Source organism: Petromyzon marinus, chromosome 42, assembly GCF_048934315.1.
Source record: "Petromyzon marinus isolate PM22_M1 ecotype Great Lakes invasive population chromosome 42, UKy_Petmar_22M1.pri1.0, whole genome shotgun sequence".
Lineage (NCBI taxonomy): Eukaryota > Metazoa > Chordata > Hyperoartia > Petromyzontiformes > Petromyzontidae > Petromyzon > Petromyzon marinus.
In genome coordinates this window covers 4,192,546-4,211,719 of record NC_133708.1, presented here as the reverse complement: position 1 = coordinate 4,211,719, position 19,174 = coordinate 4,192,546, and the positions used below count along the sequence as shown (strand labels likewise).

General features: G+C 47.1%; 1 protein-coding gene across 1 annotated transcript; it reads left to right on the top strand.

Moving 5' to 3' along the window:
• The first annotated feature begins 1,774 nt into the window (after positions 1-1,774).
• On the top strand, positions 1,775-19,024 carry LOC142930580 (protein-arginine deiminase type-2-like). The gene is made up of 4 exons (XM_076073441.1): positions 1,775-2,027; positions 15,159-15,330; positions 16,321-16,393; positions 18,602-19,024. The coding sequence occupies exons 1-4, from the start codon at positions 1,936-1,938 to the stop codon at positions 18,694-18,696; spliced, it is 432 nt and encodes a 143-aa protein (XP_075929556.1). The 5' UTR covers positions 1,775-1,935; the 3' UTR covers positions 18,697-19,024.
• Positions 19,025-19,174: the final 150 nt, after the last annotated feature.

Sequence of the window (19,174 nt, the reverse complement as noted above, 5' to 3'; positions counted from 1 at the left end):
TGGTGCGGTGTGTAATAAACATCGCCACTGGGGAGACAAAGGCGGCCGTGGGTGGTTCTGGCCACCCACCCCCTCGTGTGCCGTTCTGGCCTTCATAGGTGCTTGCTAACAGCACTTGCTCCAATAGTCTGTTAAGGCTAGACGGGGGATCTTTGTCCTTGTCTTTTTGTGTGTCGGGGAGCGGTAGTGCAGCGGTTAGCACGCTGCGCTACAAACCCGGCGACGCGAGTTCGATTCCCGTTCACGGCCACAGTGACGATTATCTGAACGGGTCCTGGACCTCCCCTAGGTCGACTCAGCCTCAAATTAGCACCCGGTGCCGGGTGTAAAACATCACCACTAGGGAGACAAAGGCGACCGGGTGTGGTGTTGGCCACCCACCCACTCGTGTGCCGTACCGGTCTTCAGAGGTGTTCGCTAACAGCACTTGCCCCAACAGTGTTACAGGCTATACGGGGGATATTTGCCTTTGTGTAGGGAGTACCTTTGTGTGGTCGTTTAAGGCTGTGTTTTGTGTATGGTGGCACTTCTGTTGGCTCTGTGGTTACAAGCGGAATGATGGACAAACATCATTCAATGGTCTGGATCGCGCAAAACACAAACTACTCATTAGCACCGTTGTGGAGAATATAAGAGATCAGCAGACAATGTCTCCTCCAGATGTCTGTCTCTCGACATAAAACATATAAAAGTATATTTTAAAAAAACAAATGCAACGACCTCACGGTCTTCTGGGGTTGCATAACTTCAGCATCGGCAGTGTCAGACTTGCTAGAATCAATGCTGCTCAATTGCTAGCCAGATCTCTTTTGGATAGTCCACAGGCTGATGGTTACAAAATATTTGTGAAGATTATGCAAACTGATTCACATCAATGCACAAGAGAAGTTTGGTGAATAATAAAATGTATATTTTAATTCAATCACCTTCAGTAGGTGTCTCTGACGAGCAATGATAACAAAAATACATATGTATGTTGAATTTCTATCCCACCGTACGTTGCCAAACGTGCGAATCGGAGGTGCATATACATACATACAGGACATACAAAAACAATGACCCCATGAAACGTTTTTAGAACTGCTCTTCAGATCACGTCATCTAAAAGAAAAAAAACAGTGTTGTGGAAAGCGTGTGTTTTTATACTTTTGGTTTGCTCCTTTGACTATTGGTTCTGGAGATTTAGGCTACAAAGTAACACGCACGGCATCAGTGGCATTAACAGTGCGGTGTGTGTGGCGATAACATTAGGGCTCGGTGTGTTAAGAAAGGCATGAGATCAGTGCCTTGCACTGACGTTTTGGAAAGGCAAATGTTTTTCCATCCAAACAGGTGCAGGGCAGTGGTTTTGCTTAGTCCCCGGGTTCGTTTGGGGTGCCACGGTGGTGAGATGTTATCTCCCTCGCCTGGTATGCAGCAAGTCGTGGGTTCGATCTCGATCCTGACACCTGCTGCTGTATATTTGGAGTGTGCGTGTCTCTCTCTCTCTCTCTGGTCGCGTGGATTTTTCTCCGGGTCCTTCGGGTTTTCCCTCCCCACCATCCCTACCGCCTCCCCTCCATCCTTGCCCCCTCCCCTCCCTACCTACCCCCTCCCCTCCATCTCTAACCCCTCCCATCCATCCCTACCCCCTCCCCTCCATCCCTGCCCATTCCCCTCCATCCCTGCCCCCTCCCCCACTTTCCGCCCACCACCCCTCCCACCCCTCCCAGGTACAATTACATCACCATGAACCAATAAGCACGAGGGAACCCTTCCTTATATTTCGCGCCGACAAAAAGTCGTGACTCACGACCCCCCATATAAGACGCCTGGCTATTTAAAGAGCCTTAACAAGCAGCTGATAACGTGATCCCGAGCGGCTGCTCTTCTTAGCTTGAGTTGCCCCGTCGTGTTTTGCAGGTGCAGTAGGAAGGAAGGCGTGCGGAGGACAACATGGCCAAGACTCGGACAATCTACCTGCAGCTGGACAAGGTCCTGGAGGAGGTCTTCGTCCTGGGCACTGAGCTGGTCATGGACATTTACCAGTGAGTGACGCATGGCGCTGTGTGTGTGTACCAGTGAGTGATACATGATGCTGTGTGTGTGTACCAGTGAGTGATACATGGAGCTGTGTGTGTGTACCAGTGAGTGACGCATGGAGCTGTGTGTCTACCAGTGAGTGACACATGGAGCTGTGTGTGTTACTAGTGAGTGATGCATGGAGCTTTGTGTGTGTACCAGTGAGTGATGTATGGAGCTGTGTGTGTGTACCAGTGAGTGATACATGGAGCTGTGTGTGTCACCAGTGAGTGCCGCATGGAGCTGTGTGTGTAAGTGATATATTTGAGCTGTGTGTTGAGCAGTCGTAAAGTGGTCGAACAGAGCCGGTATACACCTATAACACTGTTTTGTTGTCGTTCCCGCGCACCTCCGATTAGCGCGGTTGGCTACGTACGGTGCGAAAGAAAGTTCAACATACATATAACTGTTCCCACTCCGATGCTACGATGTTTCCGCAGAGGGAAAACTGATAGTTAACGGTGGGAGGGATGTTGTGTGACAAAGTGGTCTCATGCCGGAACTTTTTACATTTAAATTTTGACCTCTGATGTCATAAAGACATGAGTGGGCACGTCACCACACCCGGCCTTCAAGGGGAGTGTAGCTGATCAGGTATTTTCATCATGACTGCCTCCCCTAGTGGCCACCGATCCCGATAATTATGCTGGAGGTCGTGGGTTCAATCACGACTCTGACGCCTGCCGTATATTTGGAGTTCGCGTGCCTCTCTATAGAGATTTTAACTACCTCGCCTGGTATACAGGAGGTCATGGGTTCAATCCCGACTCTGACGCCTGCTGTATATTGCGTGTTTGCGTGTCTTTCTCAATAGAGATGTTAACTTCCTCGCCTGGTATACAGGAGTTCGTGGGTTCAATCCCGACCCTGACGCCTGCTGTAAATTTGGAGTTGGCATGTTCTCTGTTTCCGTGGTCGTGTGGATTTTTCTCCGGGTTCTCCAGTTTTTCCCTCCACATTTAGAAACATGCGTTTTAGAGTATTTGGCTGCTATAAATGTACACGTTGATAAGCCACTTCGTTTAGATATCAATTGTGGCCAGGTCGTTACTGAAAACGAGTTCCATATCTCAGTGGGCCTTACCTGGTTAAATAAATGTAAAAAAACGTGTCATTTTTCTCCATATGTTTACACTACATATACCAACGCCCCACATTGTCTTCATTGTTTGCCCGTCTACAGGGCGAGCAATAATAAGCGTACGCCAAGGACCGTAGTGGGATGGTAGTTGTAACAACGGCGGTGTAGCTATCGAGTGTGCAGGCATTGCCACTGCACCCGGGGGCCCACGGGCCGGAGGCACTCAGGTGCCAGCTATGAAGAGTGGTTTGCAGTTGGACAGCGTCCCCCATCGCAGTAATCTTTATCTCAACCACTATCACCGTATGTACAAATATATAATGTACAACTATATATTATAATAGCTATACGGGCAGTCCTCGGCTTACGAGCCTAATTCGTTCCTAAGACCGGTTCGTAAGTCGAACGGTTCGTAGGTAGGAACACAATAACGGATTATTTAAATGCCCATGCGGTCGGTGTTATGAAGTCTGTTACGGTTTAGCAAAACAGGAAAGCATCGTTAAACTCAATTAAGAAGAAACATTGTACATTTGCACGTAACACTGTAAAATAATACTGTGTAGTAAATCTTCATATATATAAAAGGCACAGTTGTGAATACGTGTGTCTGTTCAAAATGTTTAGCGTACTTCCCGACGTGCAACAAAATGGAAATTTGCCATGTGGGGACTTTCCAGGCTGTACACCATGCAAATATTATACAAAACACAATTTTTTTTGGGGGGGGGTGCTCAATAATGCATATATGTTTCGCACGGCAAGTGAGCTGTGACGTCAAATCTGTCACGTGATGCGCGCATGTTGAAGCGTAACGCATTGTAGTGTAGTGGTTAGCGCGCCACGCTATGAACCCGGCTACCCGAGTTCGATTCCCGCTCACGGCCACCACCGGTGACGATTATTTTAACCGGTCCTGGGCCTCCCCTAGGTCTACTCAGCCTCAAACGAGTAACTGGTGTGGTGTTTGAACATATCTCACTCTTCTAGTCTCTCCACTGCTAGCCTGCCTGTCACGCTTTGCTCTCTCTGCTGCTGGCCTACCACTACACACTCTGATAGCTTCCCACCATACACTCCGCTAGCCTCTCCACTGCTAGCCATTTACTATACACTCGGATAGCTTCTCCACTGCTAGTATCTCACTATATCTTCTGCTAGCTTCTCTACTGCTAACCTTCCACTATATACTCTGCTAGCTTATCCACCGCTAACTATACGCTCTGCTAGCTTCTCTACTGCTAGCTAGACTCTCTGCTAGCTTCTCTTGTCTTTCCTCTTCTCTTCACTCCGACCAACTCAACTCTTTCTCCCACGCTCCCGTGTATATAAATCCCTCCTCATTAACTCCTCGTGAATTAAGCAGGCGACCTGCAGTCGCCTAACGCCCGTGGCTTTCCTCGTTATCGTCTCAATCTCCCGGTCTGCCCGGCGTCTTTTCCCTGCCTGCATTTGCAGCCGGCCAAATCACTGCCATGCATCTTAAAGAGCCGCCTCCTTTCCGTTGCTCCCTCTCACCACCGCACCTGGCCGCCCCGATGCGACCTCTCAGTGTCTGTAACCCGCACACCGCTTGCAAACCCCACCCCAACCAATACACAAGTGACACCTCTCCCATAGTCCCACTTCTCCCGGTAGTGCTTGTTGTCTGACCGCTGAAGTAACTGAACTGTGGCTCATTTGAAGGCCAATTTCGACAAATTATTATCGAGGTTCCCTAACCCCCTATGCGTACGTAACATTGTCAGTAGACCCCCCATACATAAGTGTACGCATTTGGGTTAACCACCCCCTCCCCCCTCCATGCGTACGTACTAAATGGATGGCCCCCAGCGCAGCAGAGCACTAACCGCTACACTACCAGTCCAAACAAACAAAGTTCCCCCGTATAGCCGGTAAGAGACTGTAGGGGCAAGTGCTGTTAGCGAGCACCTATGAAGGCCAGAACGGTACACGAGGGGGTGGGTGGCCAGCACCACGCCCGACTGCCTTTGTCGGTGTGCTGTACCAGTGACGAATTGGTGACGTTCTATACTATTTGGTTCTATTCGGTAAAGTCACGTAGGTAAAAAAAAGAAACAACAAAAATCACGACGTTTTGGCCACAACACAAGTGGCCTTCATAAAGTGAAGGGACCGTGCTATCACGAAGACAGCGTTGGAATAAAGAAAGTCAAGCCAGGTTGCGTCCTTTAAGCTGTGTGGGATGAAACCAAACGCTTTGACAAAGGAATTAGCATAAACTGCTGATAGAACACTTAAAGTGCTGGTAGAACACTTAACACGGGGGGGGGGGGGGGAGGGGAATTTGACAATGCAAACGTTGTCTTGAAGGGAAATAAGCTGCTGTGAAAGTTTGGTATATCACTACTTGGATAAATATACTATACCATTGAAATTAGTTTAATGTTTGGTATGATTTAGAACATCTTTCCAATGATTGCTTAATTTGAAACCATCTTCTCGGTTGAAATTGTGTCTGTGTTTGTAAATTTGAATTGCCTCGTGTACAAATCTCTGATGATAACCTGTGGGTTTGCAAAGGACCTGGGTATTGGAGAACACCATATCGTGATCACCCACAGCGTTGTAACAGTGGTCAGCCACGGCAGAAGAATTCGTTCTGCCGTGTTTCAAATCTGTTTTGTGCTCGCGAATTCGGTCAGAGACATGTCGCTTTGTCTCCCCGATATAGCAATCACCACAGGTGCAGCTCAATTTGTAAACCCCGGGGTACTGTAAGTCCGGAATGACATCCTTCACGGATGGGATCAGGTCACGGATTTTGTGTACTGTATTGAACCGGACTAGGGTCTTGTGTTTGTTTAGAATTTGGAGGTCTTTTTAGTAACGCCTGGTATATATGGTAGTGTGATGGTTTTGACCAGAGATAAAGGCAACGCTACTGTTATTATGGATAAAGATTCATACAACAACAAAATCCAGAATCCGCTCAACGATGGAAGTTACTCAAAAATAAAAAATGACCCCACTAATAGCCTAGCGATAAAAACCAACAAGATCATCACAAGTTCGACCTCCCTAATCGACCCAACTAAACGTCCCTCCCTAAAACCTTCTGCTGCAAGACCCCCTAGATTCTATGGTCTTCCCAAGATTCATAAAGAAGGCACCCCACTTCGACCCATCGTATCCACGATCAACTCTCCTACCTATAAACTAGCCCGTTTTCTGTCAGATACCTTGCTGCCTTTCACTGGCAAGACCGCCTCAGCAGTACTTAACTCAGCCCAATTGGTCTCTATGGTCAAAGACGTTGTACTGTCCCCTGACGATATCCTTGTCAGCTTCGATGTGGTCTCTTTGTTCACCAAGGTCCCAGTACCTGATACCATTGAAATAATTGAAAATTTGGTCCAACATGGACTAGACCCCGACACACCTGCACTGGTTAGGCACTGCCTCAACAATACCTACTTTACTTGGAATGGCTCCTTCTACAAACAAAATGAGGGTACCCCCATGGGATCCCCCTTATCACCAGTGATAGCCAATATTTTGATGGAGAAATTTGAATCAGACGCCATCCAGACTTCCACCCTCAGACCTTCCCTGTGGAAGAGATATGTGGATGACACTTTCGTCATTTGGCCACATGGCCTCCCAGCTCTGAACCTTTTCCTACACCACATCAATTCCAGACATCCCGCCATCAAATTCACCATGGAAGTGGAGAAAGATGGCAAGCTACCGTTCTTAGATGTTCTGTTTGAGAGGAGACCTGATGGCTCATTGGGGCATTCTGTCTACAGGAAACCCACCCACACAGATTCCTACTTAAAACCTGATTCCCACCACCACCCAGCCCAAAATAATTCTCTCATCAAAACTTTATACCATAGGGCTCATTGCATTTCGGACCAACACCACCTGACCAGTGAATTAAAACATGTACACCTGGCCCTCAAAAGGAATGGTTACTCTGACCGTACCATCCGCCAAGCTGTCTCTCCCTCCATACAGATACAACCACTTGATACTCCGGTCAAAACCATCACACTTCCATATATATCAGGCGTTACTAAAAAGATTTCCAAAATTCTAAACAAACACAAGATCCAGGTCCAGTTCAATACAGTACACAAAATTCGTGATCTGATCCCATCCGTGAAGGATGTCATTCCTGATTTACAGTACCCCGGGGTTTACAAATTGAGTTGTACCTGCGGTGATTGCTACATCGGTGAGACAAAGCGACATGTCTCTGACCGAATTCGCGAGCACAAATCAGATTTGAAACACGGCAAAACGAATTCTTCTGCCGTGGCTGATCACTGTTACAACGCTGTGGGGGATCACGATATAATTTTCTCCGATACCAAGGTTCCTTGCAAACCCACGGGCTTTTATCAGAGATTTGTTCATGAAGCAATTCAGATCTACAAACACAGACACAATTTCAACCGAGAAGATGGTTTCAAATTAAGCAATCATTGGAAAGATGTTCTAAATCATACCAAACATTAAACTAATTTCAATGATACAGTATATTTATCCCAGTAGTGATATACCAAACTTTCACAGCAGGTTATTTCCCTTCAAGACAACGTTTGCATTGTGAAATTCCCCTCCCCACCCCCCCCCCCCCCCCCCGTGTTAAGTGTTCTATCAGCACTTTAAGTGTTCTATCAGCACTTTATGCTAATTCCTTTGTCAAAGCGTTTGGTTTCCTCCCACACAGCTTAAAGGACGCGACCTGGCTTGACTTGCTTTATTCCAACGTTGTCTTCGTGACAGCACGGTTCCTTCACCTGATGAAGGCCACTTGTGTTGTGGCCGAAACGTCGTGATTTTTGTTGTTTTATTTTTTTTACCTACGTGGCTTTACCGAATAAAACCAAAGAGTATGGATCCTTGCAGTCACGAAAGCTTCAAATCTAGAATTGGCCACGTTCTATTTACGTGACAACCCTTACTAGTTGGCTGTGTTGGGCGGTCGCGGGTTTTAATGACACAACATTTATATTTTTACGCGATCTAACCCCAAAAAAACTATTATGGATGATATTGGTCGCAAAAGCCTACTACGTGTTAAATAATTGCTATAATAAGCGGCGCTATATAAATCTAGATACCTTAAGATCAGACATTCCGTTCACCAGCTGCCGTACCAACCACGCTACACCACGAAATAATCACTAAAATAAACACTATTTAAAACGCAGCACATATTTCACAAATCGGACTCAAAGTCCGATCGAGAGCTCAAGAGACGCGAGTCGCGAGTGTGTGGTTATGGGTAGGTGCCCTGGACATACGTGCGATGGACTTCTTTCGCACCGTACGTAGCCAGCCGCGTTAATCGGATGTGCGTTGGATACATCCTTCCTCCTGAGCACTAATCTGGAGATGTGTTGTTGAGAACTATGGCAGTGGAGTTCACCTTCACAGCACTCTTTGCTTGGGTAGGAGCTCATTGTGGGGACTGGTGACGCAGTGGTTTGTTTCACCGCATAAATGAAACCGCTTATCTGAGTTTGATTCCCAGCGACAGCTAACGTCAGTGGTGAGTAATCATAACTCTACCGGTCCTGGTTCCCGCCCTTCTTTTTTAAATTAACCTGCACTCACAAGTGTGGCAAGATGTGGTCAAACAATCACCATGATTGACAGGGCCTGGGGCGGGCCCTTATTTGGTAGTGACTTAATTTAACGAGTTGTAGCAGAAGTCTCTCTCGCGGGAAAGCAGAGGTGATAGATGTGCACAACATAATAGAAAATGTGGGTGGGTGGGGGGGAGTTAGTGGGTGGGAGGGGGGGAGTTATTGGGTGGGTGGGTTTGGATGCATGGATTTTGGTGGGTTTGGGTGAGTGGATGGGTGGGTTTGGGTGGGTGTGGAGTCTTTTGGCGCTTGAACATGTAGAGGTGTGTGAAAGGAATGTTCGGTGACCACCCTGAGGGGGTCTTCCGACGGGGGAGAGTGGGAGAGTGTATATATGGATGGGGGTGGGGGCAAGAGGGGGCAGGGAGGAAGTAATCAGCATTCTCGGGGGGAGATCAGGTGTATCGTGGAAGGTGGGTGAGAAAGGAACGCGCCCTATAAACCATACTAACATCCACGTGGCTTTGCGTTTTGGGATGACAACCTCTCCTCTATTCTGGGACCTTCTTATCTCAACTGGTGGCGGTGGGGGGTTCCCCCTCTCCCTTGGCCGCTCCCCGTCTCCCACCCTCCCAGGGCCTCTCCACCTTTCCTCTCATTTAAAAATGTTTGACGCGATTCTTGCTGTCCCTAAAAAACAAAGGCCCGCCGCAGAACGTTGGGGGCGACAAAAAAAAAACAACCGCTTCGCAAATATTATGCCCACGCGTCCCGGTCAACGAGGGGGGCAGGGGGACACTTTACTCTAATTTTAAACTTCGGCGGTCAGAGGGGGGATACCCTGACCTTATATACCGTTTCATTGCCTTGTAGGACAATGTGTTCATTGCCCGCGTGAGCTAGCAGGGTGTAACGCCTTTGCCCCCATGGGAGATGGTGGCTGGCGGGGGGTCATGGTCTTTCCAGTTTTACAAGGATGGTTTTCCTGGGCAATGATGGTGAACGCTTGGAGTAGGGCGTGCTGGTGTTTTGAAAGGGTTACTCGGTTTCAAGCCCCCCCCCCCCCCCACAGGGAAGTTTCAATCGATGGAGAGAGGTTGTTGCCACATTTGTCAAATGTCACCTTCTGGTATAAATTTGGGATGCCCGGGCATGACCAAAACCGCGCGTAAGTGGGTTTGTATTGTGCCTGGGGTACATGCTAGACAGTCAGGAGGGGTTTGCTGTGAATTTTGCCCTTTCTTTTGTCATGTATGTGCCATGCATGAATTTTAACTGTAAGAGTTTTGAGCGGTATTGATCTTGGGCCGGATTCTCGGGGCTTTCCAGATTTAGGACAATTTCAGCAGTGTGATGTCGGGGAATAGAAGGTTTCTTCTGTTCCATAGTTTCAGAATTGCTGATCTGGTCCCAGCACCTTCCTTGCCTAGCAAACGGTAAGCCTCCGATAATCTATATGTGGGCCTTGGCTCTTCCAGACAGTCTATGATAGGGCGGTGGCGGGGGGGGGGGGCGTCTAGGTTTCTGTCAGGGGCTTTGTTTTGGCGTCCCTGATCTAATACAGTAGTCCCTCGGTTAACGGTGACATCGGTTAACGTTTTTTTTTAATCGGTTGACATTTCGTCTCCCATAGGACCCCCGTGGTTTTGACTGATGTTAACATTTTGATTAACGGTAACGTTTACGTTATGCACGCGGGGCGCCAAATTCGGCTAATCCGAGCGCTCGTAAGTGGGCAGAGCTTACCTCAGCCAATCAGCGACGCCCATTTATGAGCTTTTAGACCTCGACTGGCTTTGTTTACATGACGTTTTCTGTTTTGGCGTGGAAACGTCTCTCTTGCAGACTTATTTTTCAACTTATAAGTGAATTAAATGCACAGTTATTTCGATTGCCAGTAATTTTCATGGAACGGATGAAACAGTTAGCCAAGGGAGTACTGTACTATTATCTTAAGATATCTATTGTTTGCTTATGTAGCCAGTAAAGGCTTATACTATGGGATTTGCACATAATTGTGCACTCAGAGGTGTTTTGCAGCTGTTAGGATGTTTACATTCACAGCCAAATCAGTGACTGATAACCAAGGAATGTAAATGTGATCGTAAAAATGATTTATGGAAGATACGGGTAACATTCGGTGAGGTATCGCGTTTAAAGTAGGTCTTACCTTTATACCTCCACTGGCACCTGCCATCTCCTCGCCATAGCTGCTGCTGCTGCTTGAGACCGTCATCACCTCTCAACTTAACTACTGCAACTCTCTTCTCGTTGTACGTACACATGTATGTCGAGCTTCTTTCACACCACATGAAAGCCAAACCGTGCTAATCGGAGGCGTATGACGTCGCTAAATCTACAAACTCCATCAAACTTAATGCACAACACCCTGTAAACAATGCGACATCACCCCCAATTCGGATCGATTCCTGGCATCACACTCGATACCTCTAAGATACTCCGTGGACTTTCCTACCTCGCCCCTCTCTCTTAGCCCACTTTACTCCCCCTCGAGTGCTCTCTGCTCCAGAAACGAGGGCTTTCTGTCCGAACCCCTAAATAAACTTTCATGGAATGGGAGGGCACTCGTTTACTTTGCTGCTGCCCCCCCGCCTCCCCGTGGCAGCCTTCACGTGGTCCACCCTGTTGAGCGAGAAATCACAACGAGTGCCATCAACAAGGCGACCGAATATCGATGATCATCGATCTCCTTGTCTCCAGAGCAACAACACGAGCCTCCATGATTTGGAATTATTTTATTTTTCCCATCCAAACCGCCGTCACCGCTGCCCGGATTTGTCAGGGCTAGAGGCCTTCCTCATTTGCCGAAACGAATATCTCTCTCTCCCAAAAAAGTGTGTTCATTTGACCATCTACCGTAAGATCATTTGTGACCTGAGGAATTTAACCCCTCTGCCTGCCAACATTTTTTTTATCTCCCCCACCCCCCCCCCCCCCCCAAAAAAGCTCTGTACATGTACATGTCGTCCCCATACTTGTACAACACCTTGAGCCATGGTCACATTTATACGCTTTGTTAATCCAAGTAGAATTTTGTTGTACTGTTGAAACAACGCTGCAAGTCGCTTAAATCCCCCCCCACCAACCCCCCCACCTCTGTCCACTCAACAGCATAAATGGGTGCAACACCGTCTGTCAGCAGCTCACGTGTGGTGGGGTAAGGGGCCGTCCATGAATGACGTCACGCACTTGGGGGGAGGGTCAGACATTTGTGACGATGTGTGACGAGGGGGGGGGGGGTGAGAAATGTGACGTCACATCAAAATGCGCAACTTTAAATAAATATAGAATTGTTATAACAACACTACTTGTTATAACAACACTCCTACAACATCAGAGTGCAGCACAACATTAAATACGCACTACAATGTCAATAGTTTAAAGAGATTTGAAGCATGTTTTATTTTCAAAATGGAAATATGGTTTGGGGGGGGGCAGAGCTTTGTGACGTCATATTTGAGGGAGGGGTCTGACTTTTTGTGACGCCGTGTGATGAGGGGGGGGGGTTAAAAATCATCCAAAATTATGGACGGCCCCTAAAGTGTGGGTACTCCCGTGCTCTTCCAAGATGTCTGCCCATCGTGGAAGAGAAGCCCACGTGCCCTCGAGTGGAGAGGTCCTGTCGTCAGCAGCGGTCAGAATCAGAAACTTTATTATCCTGGAGGAATCCGATGAGCTAAAAACCATTCTTTTTTCACAGATATCCAGGAGAAATCAAATGCAGTGTGAGTAAAGCGAATGCAGGGCAGCATCAACTTTGCACGAACGCAATTCGTATATACCCAGGGCTCGGCAACTTTTCAAAAAAGAAGAGACATTTTTGTTTTGTCTTTGACCAATATAGTTCGAGAGCCGTTCGCACTCTGAGCTCCTTGTTACACACAAACACAGCAGCAGGTATACAGGCAGATGACAACCACATTGTGACTTAACCAAAATAGGTGATGGAATAAACTGCGTCTATTTAGTTTTTGTCCCCCTTAATGACACTTTAACAATACAGTTTGACTTTTGTACATTTCGCCATCGTCTAGATATTCTAAAGTGACCCATTCCCTGCCATACTTAATAAATTATCTTTACGTTCAATTAAGTTTAAGGCCTACTGTCTATTTTACGGCCGCCCGCAAGGGGGAAGCCAAAGAGCCACCACATGCGACTCCGGAGCCACAGGTTGCCAACCCCCCCTGGTATAACCCATGGCGCTTGGCCATCTGCAATGATTCCAATCGTCCGCACATCCCCAGTGATTTGTACACGCTGTAGATGTAGCAACTCGCAGAGAACATTCTGGTTCAGAAGTGCCCATCAATGGCCGCACCACAGATTTGTTTGGGTTGTCGGTGGGCACTTCTGAACCGGAATTTTCTTTGTCGCCAGCAGCGGTCAGAATTGGAATCTTTATTATGCTGGAGGAATCCGATGAGCTATAAAGCTCTTTTTTCACAGATGTTCAGGAGAAAGTACATGCTTGTGCGAGGAAAGTTAAATGCAGGGCAGCACCAACTTTGCATAAATGCATTTCCTATAACCCATGGCGTTTGGCCATCTGCTCTTATTCCAATCATTCGCATATCCCCAACGAATTGTACATGCTGCAGATGTAGCGACTCACAGAGAACATTCTGGTTCAGACGTGACCACCAACAGCCGGCGGAGTTTACAACCAAACGATTTGTGGCTCGTTTCATCATCTTGTGTCTCTCGTGCGCGTGTGCAACAGTGAGGAAGGGGTCGGCGACGAAGTGCCCTTGGCTAAAGGTTCAAAACGCACTGGTCACCACATAAGAGACACAACTCAATAACTGTGCAAGTTTACCTGTGCCTATGGTTCGGTGCCCAGGGCTCCCTCTCCAGATGCGATTGCTTTGCCCTACAGCTACGCAGAGTGGTGTTGTTTCCCGAGGCCCATTCATTGCTATGTTCTATGTTTATGTACTGTATGTTGAACTTCTTTAGCGGCGTACGTAGCCTACCGTGCTAATCAGAGGTGCGGGGGAAGGACGACCCACTGCACAAGCAGCATTGATTAATATGGACTGGGACTTGGGGTGGGGGGGTACTTTGGTGTCTGATTCACGCTGCTGTCACAGAGCGTTGCCAAAAACAAAAAAAGGTCACACGTTGCAATGGGGAAATGGGGGGTAAGCAGTTTGCAAGCAGAACAAATTGACCGATCGAATGCGAGCCCTAGCCTTAAACCATAACCAACTAGGCAGTCAACCACAAGTACTAACCTTAGGTGCACACAACCTATGCATGCATACACATATATACAAAGACAAATATGGCCTCTGTAGCCTTTACCAGTTTGTTGGGGGGCAAGTGCTGTTGGTAACCACCTCACGAAGACCATCATGGCACACTAGAGTTAACTATTAATTTTTATTTTATTTTACCAGATCAGACCCACTGAGCTGCATAGCTCTTTTTCAGAAGCGACCTGACCACAAATAATAGATCAACAAAGTATCAATCACGTGGAAATGTATCATAGTCAAATACTCTAAACGCATGTTTCTAAATGCAGCTCAGAGTTATGTTGACTTAACAATGGTTGGTGGCTGTCACACAAACCTGCTTTGCATGTGTCTGAACTGATAATTATCAATTATAATTGAGATAAAGTGGCCACCCAAACGGCTGCATTAAATGTGCTAAGACATCCTATATAGAGTGTACATACTGCCAAAAATGAGTTTCACAACTCCCGTGGAGAAGGCAGTGGTGGCAGATCAGCTCACATGCTGGTGCAGGAGGGACTGTGGCAATGCAGTGCCACGATGGGACGGTGAGGCCATCATCCAGCAGTGGATAGGTAATGTCTGACGATGCAATCCGAGAGATAAATTGAACGCAATTTGCCATGTTGTTGCAACTGATCCAGTAGGGGCTATTTTGAGTGTAAACGACAACCCGTGTGTAGGACATTTAATTTCTGAAAATTCTGATAGACTATGTGTATTCAAAACAGTACAGGGGATGTTTTTTTCGTGAGAACTCTTGCTTATACGCGCGCCACAGTGGCGAGATGTTAACTTCCTCGCCTAGTATACGGGAGGACGTGGGTTCAATCCCGACCCTGACACCTGCTGCATATTTAGAGTTTGTGGTGTCTCTCTCCCCGTGGTCGTGTGTTTTTTTTTCAGGGCCATCCGGTATCTGGCTGCTATAAATATCCACGTGACGATAAGCCACTTCATTGAGCTATCATTTCTGACCAGGTCCCTTCTAGAAAAGAGCTATATATATAGCTCAGTGGGGGGCCTTACATGGTAAAATAAAACAATTGTTTAGCTCAGTATCATATTTTGGCAATGCAGCAGATTTTGTTTAGGATTTTACCATTCAAACTAATGCCAAGGAGTAACGCGTTTGGGATGCTGTACATTCAAATTGCCCTACCCCCCCCCCCCCTTGCCCATTCCTAGTGTGGCACCGCCGGGGGCAGAGAGCTTCTCTGTGAGTGCCAGCGTGGACGTCACGTGCTGGGTGAGCACGCCGTTCAGGTCGGCGGCCAACGACGCACGCGGCCGCGTGGCCGTGGGGACCCAGGTGCACGCTCAGGTGCTCACGCCCAGCCAGGAGGTTGGTGACAAGAAGGTGAGAGCATTACGCTGCGTGTGCATGCGTGCATGTGCGCGTTTGTGTGCGTGTGCGTGCACATTATGGGGGCACGGCTGGTGCATTTGCCAGTCATCTCAGTCGGTCAACTCATGGCACCTGGGTCTGTGGCGCAGTAGTTAACGCACCACGCTACGAACCCGGCGACCTGAGTTCGATTCTCGCTCACGGCCAACACCCATGACGATTAATGATCTCAACCGGTCCTGGACCTCCCCGAGGCCGACTCAGCCTCAAATGATTACCTGATGCAGTGTATAAAAACATTGCCACTGAGGAGACAAAGGCGGCCAAGCGTGGTGTTACCACCCACCCCGTCTTTGCCTTGCCGACCTTCATAGGTGCTCGTCAATAGCACTTGCCCCAATAGTCTGTTAAAGGCTATATGGGGAATCTTTGTCTAAATTCGTCCACCACTACCCTTTATAACCATTAATACTGATTCATCTGCCACTACAGTGAGGGCACTTAATCACTACCACGAGCAACAACACCACCACTGTATCTGCCACTGGATCCATTTACTCTCCACCGTGACCGACATTGATATCCCTGCCACACCGCTCTCATCCGTCCAAGTGCACAGGACCATTAGAACCAACACTCCTACCACCGGCCACTGCCGCAATCATCACGATTGCATTCACGGGATATGCCCAGGCAAAATGAGTATTCAGAAGAAGGATGGATGCTATTTATTCAACATATCAGAAATACAATGGAATAATTATATGTGATGGCAATAGAACAGGTGTTAAGATGTTCAAACACCAAATAGATACCTATTTCAAGGAATCAAGTCTGCATTAACCACACATACTTGCAAACAAACATGCTCTGATAATATATACATTGTCTTTGAAACAGAGTGGCCTACACCAGAGATGAGGGTTTTGTTAATTCAGGTCTCAACTACCCCCCCCCCCCACACCGCGCGGGGTACTCATCCTCTTTGGGTTTTGATTGCAGATGTCCGTGACCTTTTACGGAGAAAAGGCTGACGTTGCCCTGGCCAAAGCTCGAGTTTACCTGACGGCCATTGGTGAGATGTGGTCGCTGAGTGTCGTCACTTCTGCGTTGTGTCCTTGTGCGAGTGACAACGAGCGTGATACTTTTAAAAAAATCAAAATTCAGGACCTACGGAACGCGAAAATATGATTCAATAACAATAACACCCAACACCAACCATGATATGAGCCCCTATCTAATATGTGGAATTCTAAACCCAAAGCCTAAAACATTATTCTTGACACGCAAGCCAACTAACATGAGCTCCTCATCTTAATAACTAATAAAGTAGAGTCATACAGTGGTGTTTCTTTCCATTCAATCCCGGATTCACTCTGATAGTCACCCAGAGCTTTTCGGCGATATCGGGTAATGACAGAACTGTGACGTCACTTCCTGTGATGTCACACCGTAATGAAATGGCGACGGGGGGGGGGGGGGGCATTGAGCATGTAGTATCTAGAGTGGCGTTATCCAATTACCTTAGCAATCGATTATTCTAGCAAATTCTGTGCCATTTGGATAAGACAAAAATAGTTTATGTTAAAATAATCATTCTCACGTCTGTTTTCCACACGTTGATACTGAACAGAAGGTAATGGGTGGGGCGTGGTGACTCAAGAAAAGTCGGCAATGTCACGCTGGCCATGGCTTGTGGGGATGGTTTTCTCCCTTAAGGATGGGGGAACAGTCACCATTTTAAATGGGCCTGAGTAATCAAGTACCAAAACATAATCGTTGGTTACAATTTTTCATCAATTAATTGACTTAATCGGCTGCCCGTTCCAGCTCAAACAATAGCATACAATGAACTGCCTCATATACGCTACTTTATTTGCCATTATTCCTGTTATCTCTGCTTTGAAGCCAATTTGCAATTCATCTGGTTGTCCAAAGATCCCTTATTCCTGTATTTTAATTAACTTTTGGTTAAGTGGAAGAATGTGAACAACAGCTGTGTAACTCAAACAGATGTCTTTTTTTTTAAACATTGGTTTTCTTGATGAGGAGATGCACGCGAAGGTTTTGAAGCGTTGAATCTTTTCAAGCTCATCTCTCCTCTGTTGCCTGTTCTCTTCTTCATCCCGCCCCTCGCCCCTCCACTTCTTCTCATTCCTATCCCCACACGTCTGTGATACCTACGTTCTCCTCTTTTGTGGTCACTCATTCCTCAACTCGTGCACGCCCCTGCCATCTCAATCATGATATTCTGTCTCTCAGTTGTAAGCTCTGTCAAGTGCCTTGAGTGAAGGTGCTCTCTATAAATATAAAATTAGATGAGGTGTGATTGACATCATGCAATGTTCACAAAGCATTCATGTGTCTGTCCACAGGAGTTAATTAGGCGTCTGATCGTGGTTGAAGGTGGTTTAAACAAATCGTGAACTTCAGAGATTGTACTCAATTTATGAATGCACCTACGTCACTAGTTGTGGAATATGAAGTAAATAAACCATGGTCTGTTTCAACGCGTAAAATACCAACACAATATGCTCTGTCAGTCTGAGAGCCTTTTGTGTTTTAAACTGAAACTAAACTTTTTATGTTATTTTACCAGGAAAGGCCCATTGTGCTATATTGCTTTTTTTCAGAAATGACCTGGCCACAAATGGTAGCTCAACGAAGTGGCTTTCCATCATGTGGAAATGTAAAGCAGCCAAAATACTCTAGACGTGTGACGTTGATTCTAAATGTGGAAGGAAAAACCGGAGGACCCGGAGAAAATTCCATGGAACCACAGGGAGAACACGCACACTCAAAATATACAGCAGGCATCAGGGTCGGGGTCAAACCCACGACCTCCTGTATACCAGGCAAGTTGGTTAAGCCAGTAAGAACTAAACAGGTTTCAACTTTTAGTGCCACTTAAAGTTAATAATTGTTCCTGCAACGTTACAGTGCTTAGTAAGTAGTGCTTTTGTAATTCAGATGCACTGTGTGACCGTCATAGTATAATTAGCATAGGAATAATGTAGTTTACAATATTTTTAAAATATCAAATAAAACACATCATTACTTTAAGGACATTTGACTGAAGTTCATTGTTTACATCAAAAAGGTGTGGTCAAGGCATAACAATTCAATATAGTTTGGGACGGACATGGACAGAATTATTCCCTTATATTTAATAGAGAGGAAAAGAGGAACAGAGGAAGTTCGTTGACCTGGACTCGAAAGTGAGATATTTAAGCTTTGGCCGTGCGATGGTGACGATGCTGTTGTTGTTGTTGTTCGATTACAGGCCTCTCCCTGGATGTGGACTCTGATCGAGATGGCATCGTAGAGCAAAACCACCCTAACAAGGTAAAGCGCCTGGCAAGGAGTGTGTGCGCTTAACCTCCGAGTCATCGTCGTTGATCCTGAGCCCCCTGTATTTTTCTTCTCCCCACGTACCTCCACCCTGTGTCACACCTCCTCCCTCTTGTCTGCGCATCTCCTGCATCGCCGCTCCCTCTGCCTGGCTGCTGCAGAGCACACTCATCCATTGTCCTCTGTAGCCTCCTCAACCACCTTTCGCCTTCCCCAGATGGGGAGAATGACGATGATCCGAAATGCCAGGACTCTGCACACAGAAAGAGACCAACGTTACCCTTCATACTCCGATCCCTTCACTGGCACACCCTCTGTCCTGAATAAACGTAAAGAGATCACCCCCCTCCCCAACCCCCTTCCCCTCCTATCCCCTCCTCGTCCCTATCTTTCCCCCATTACCCTCTTCCCCTCCCCGTATAAACAATAATGTCCCCCCCCTCCCCCCGCGGGCGTTCCCCACCTGTGTGGGGTAGTGTGCCCAGTTTTTTCCGCACTTCGCTAG

What these genes read in the sequence shown, in the direction of transcription:
- LOC142930580 (XM_076073441.1), top strand. Translation starts at nt 1,936, where the DNA reads ATGGCCAAGACTCGGACAATCTACCTGCAGCTGGACAAGGTCCTGGAG. An exon ending in AGGAGGTTGGTGACAAGAAG is followed by an intron (nt 15,331 to 16,320) that starts GTGAGAGCATTA and finishes TTTTGATTGCAG; the next exon opens with ATGTCCGTGACCTTTTACGG. An exon ending in AGTTTACCTGACGGCCATTG is followed by an intron (nt 16,394 to 18,601) that starts GTGAGATGTGGT and finishes GTTCGATTACAG; the next exon opens with GCCTCTCCCTGGATGTGGAC.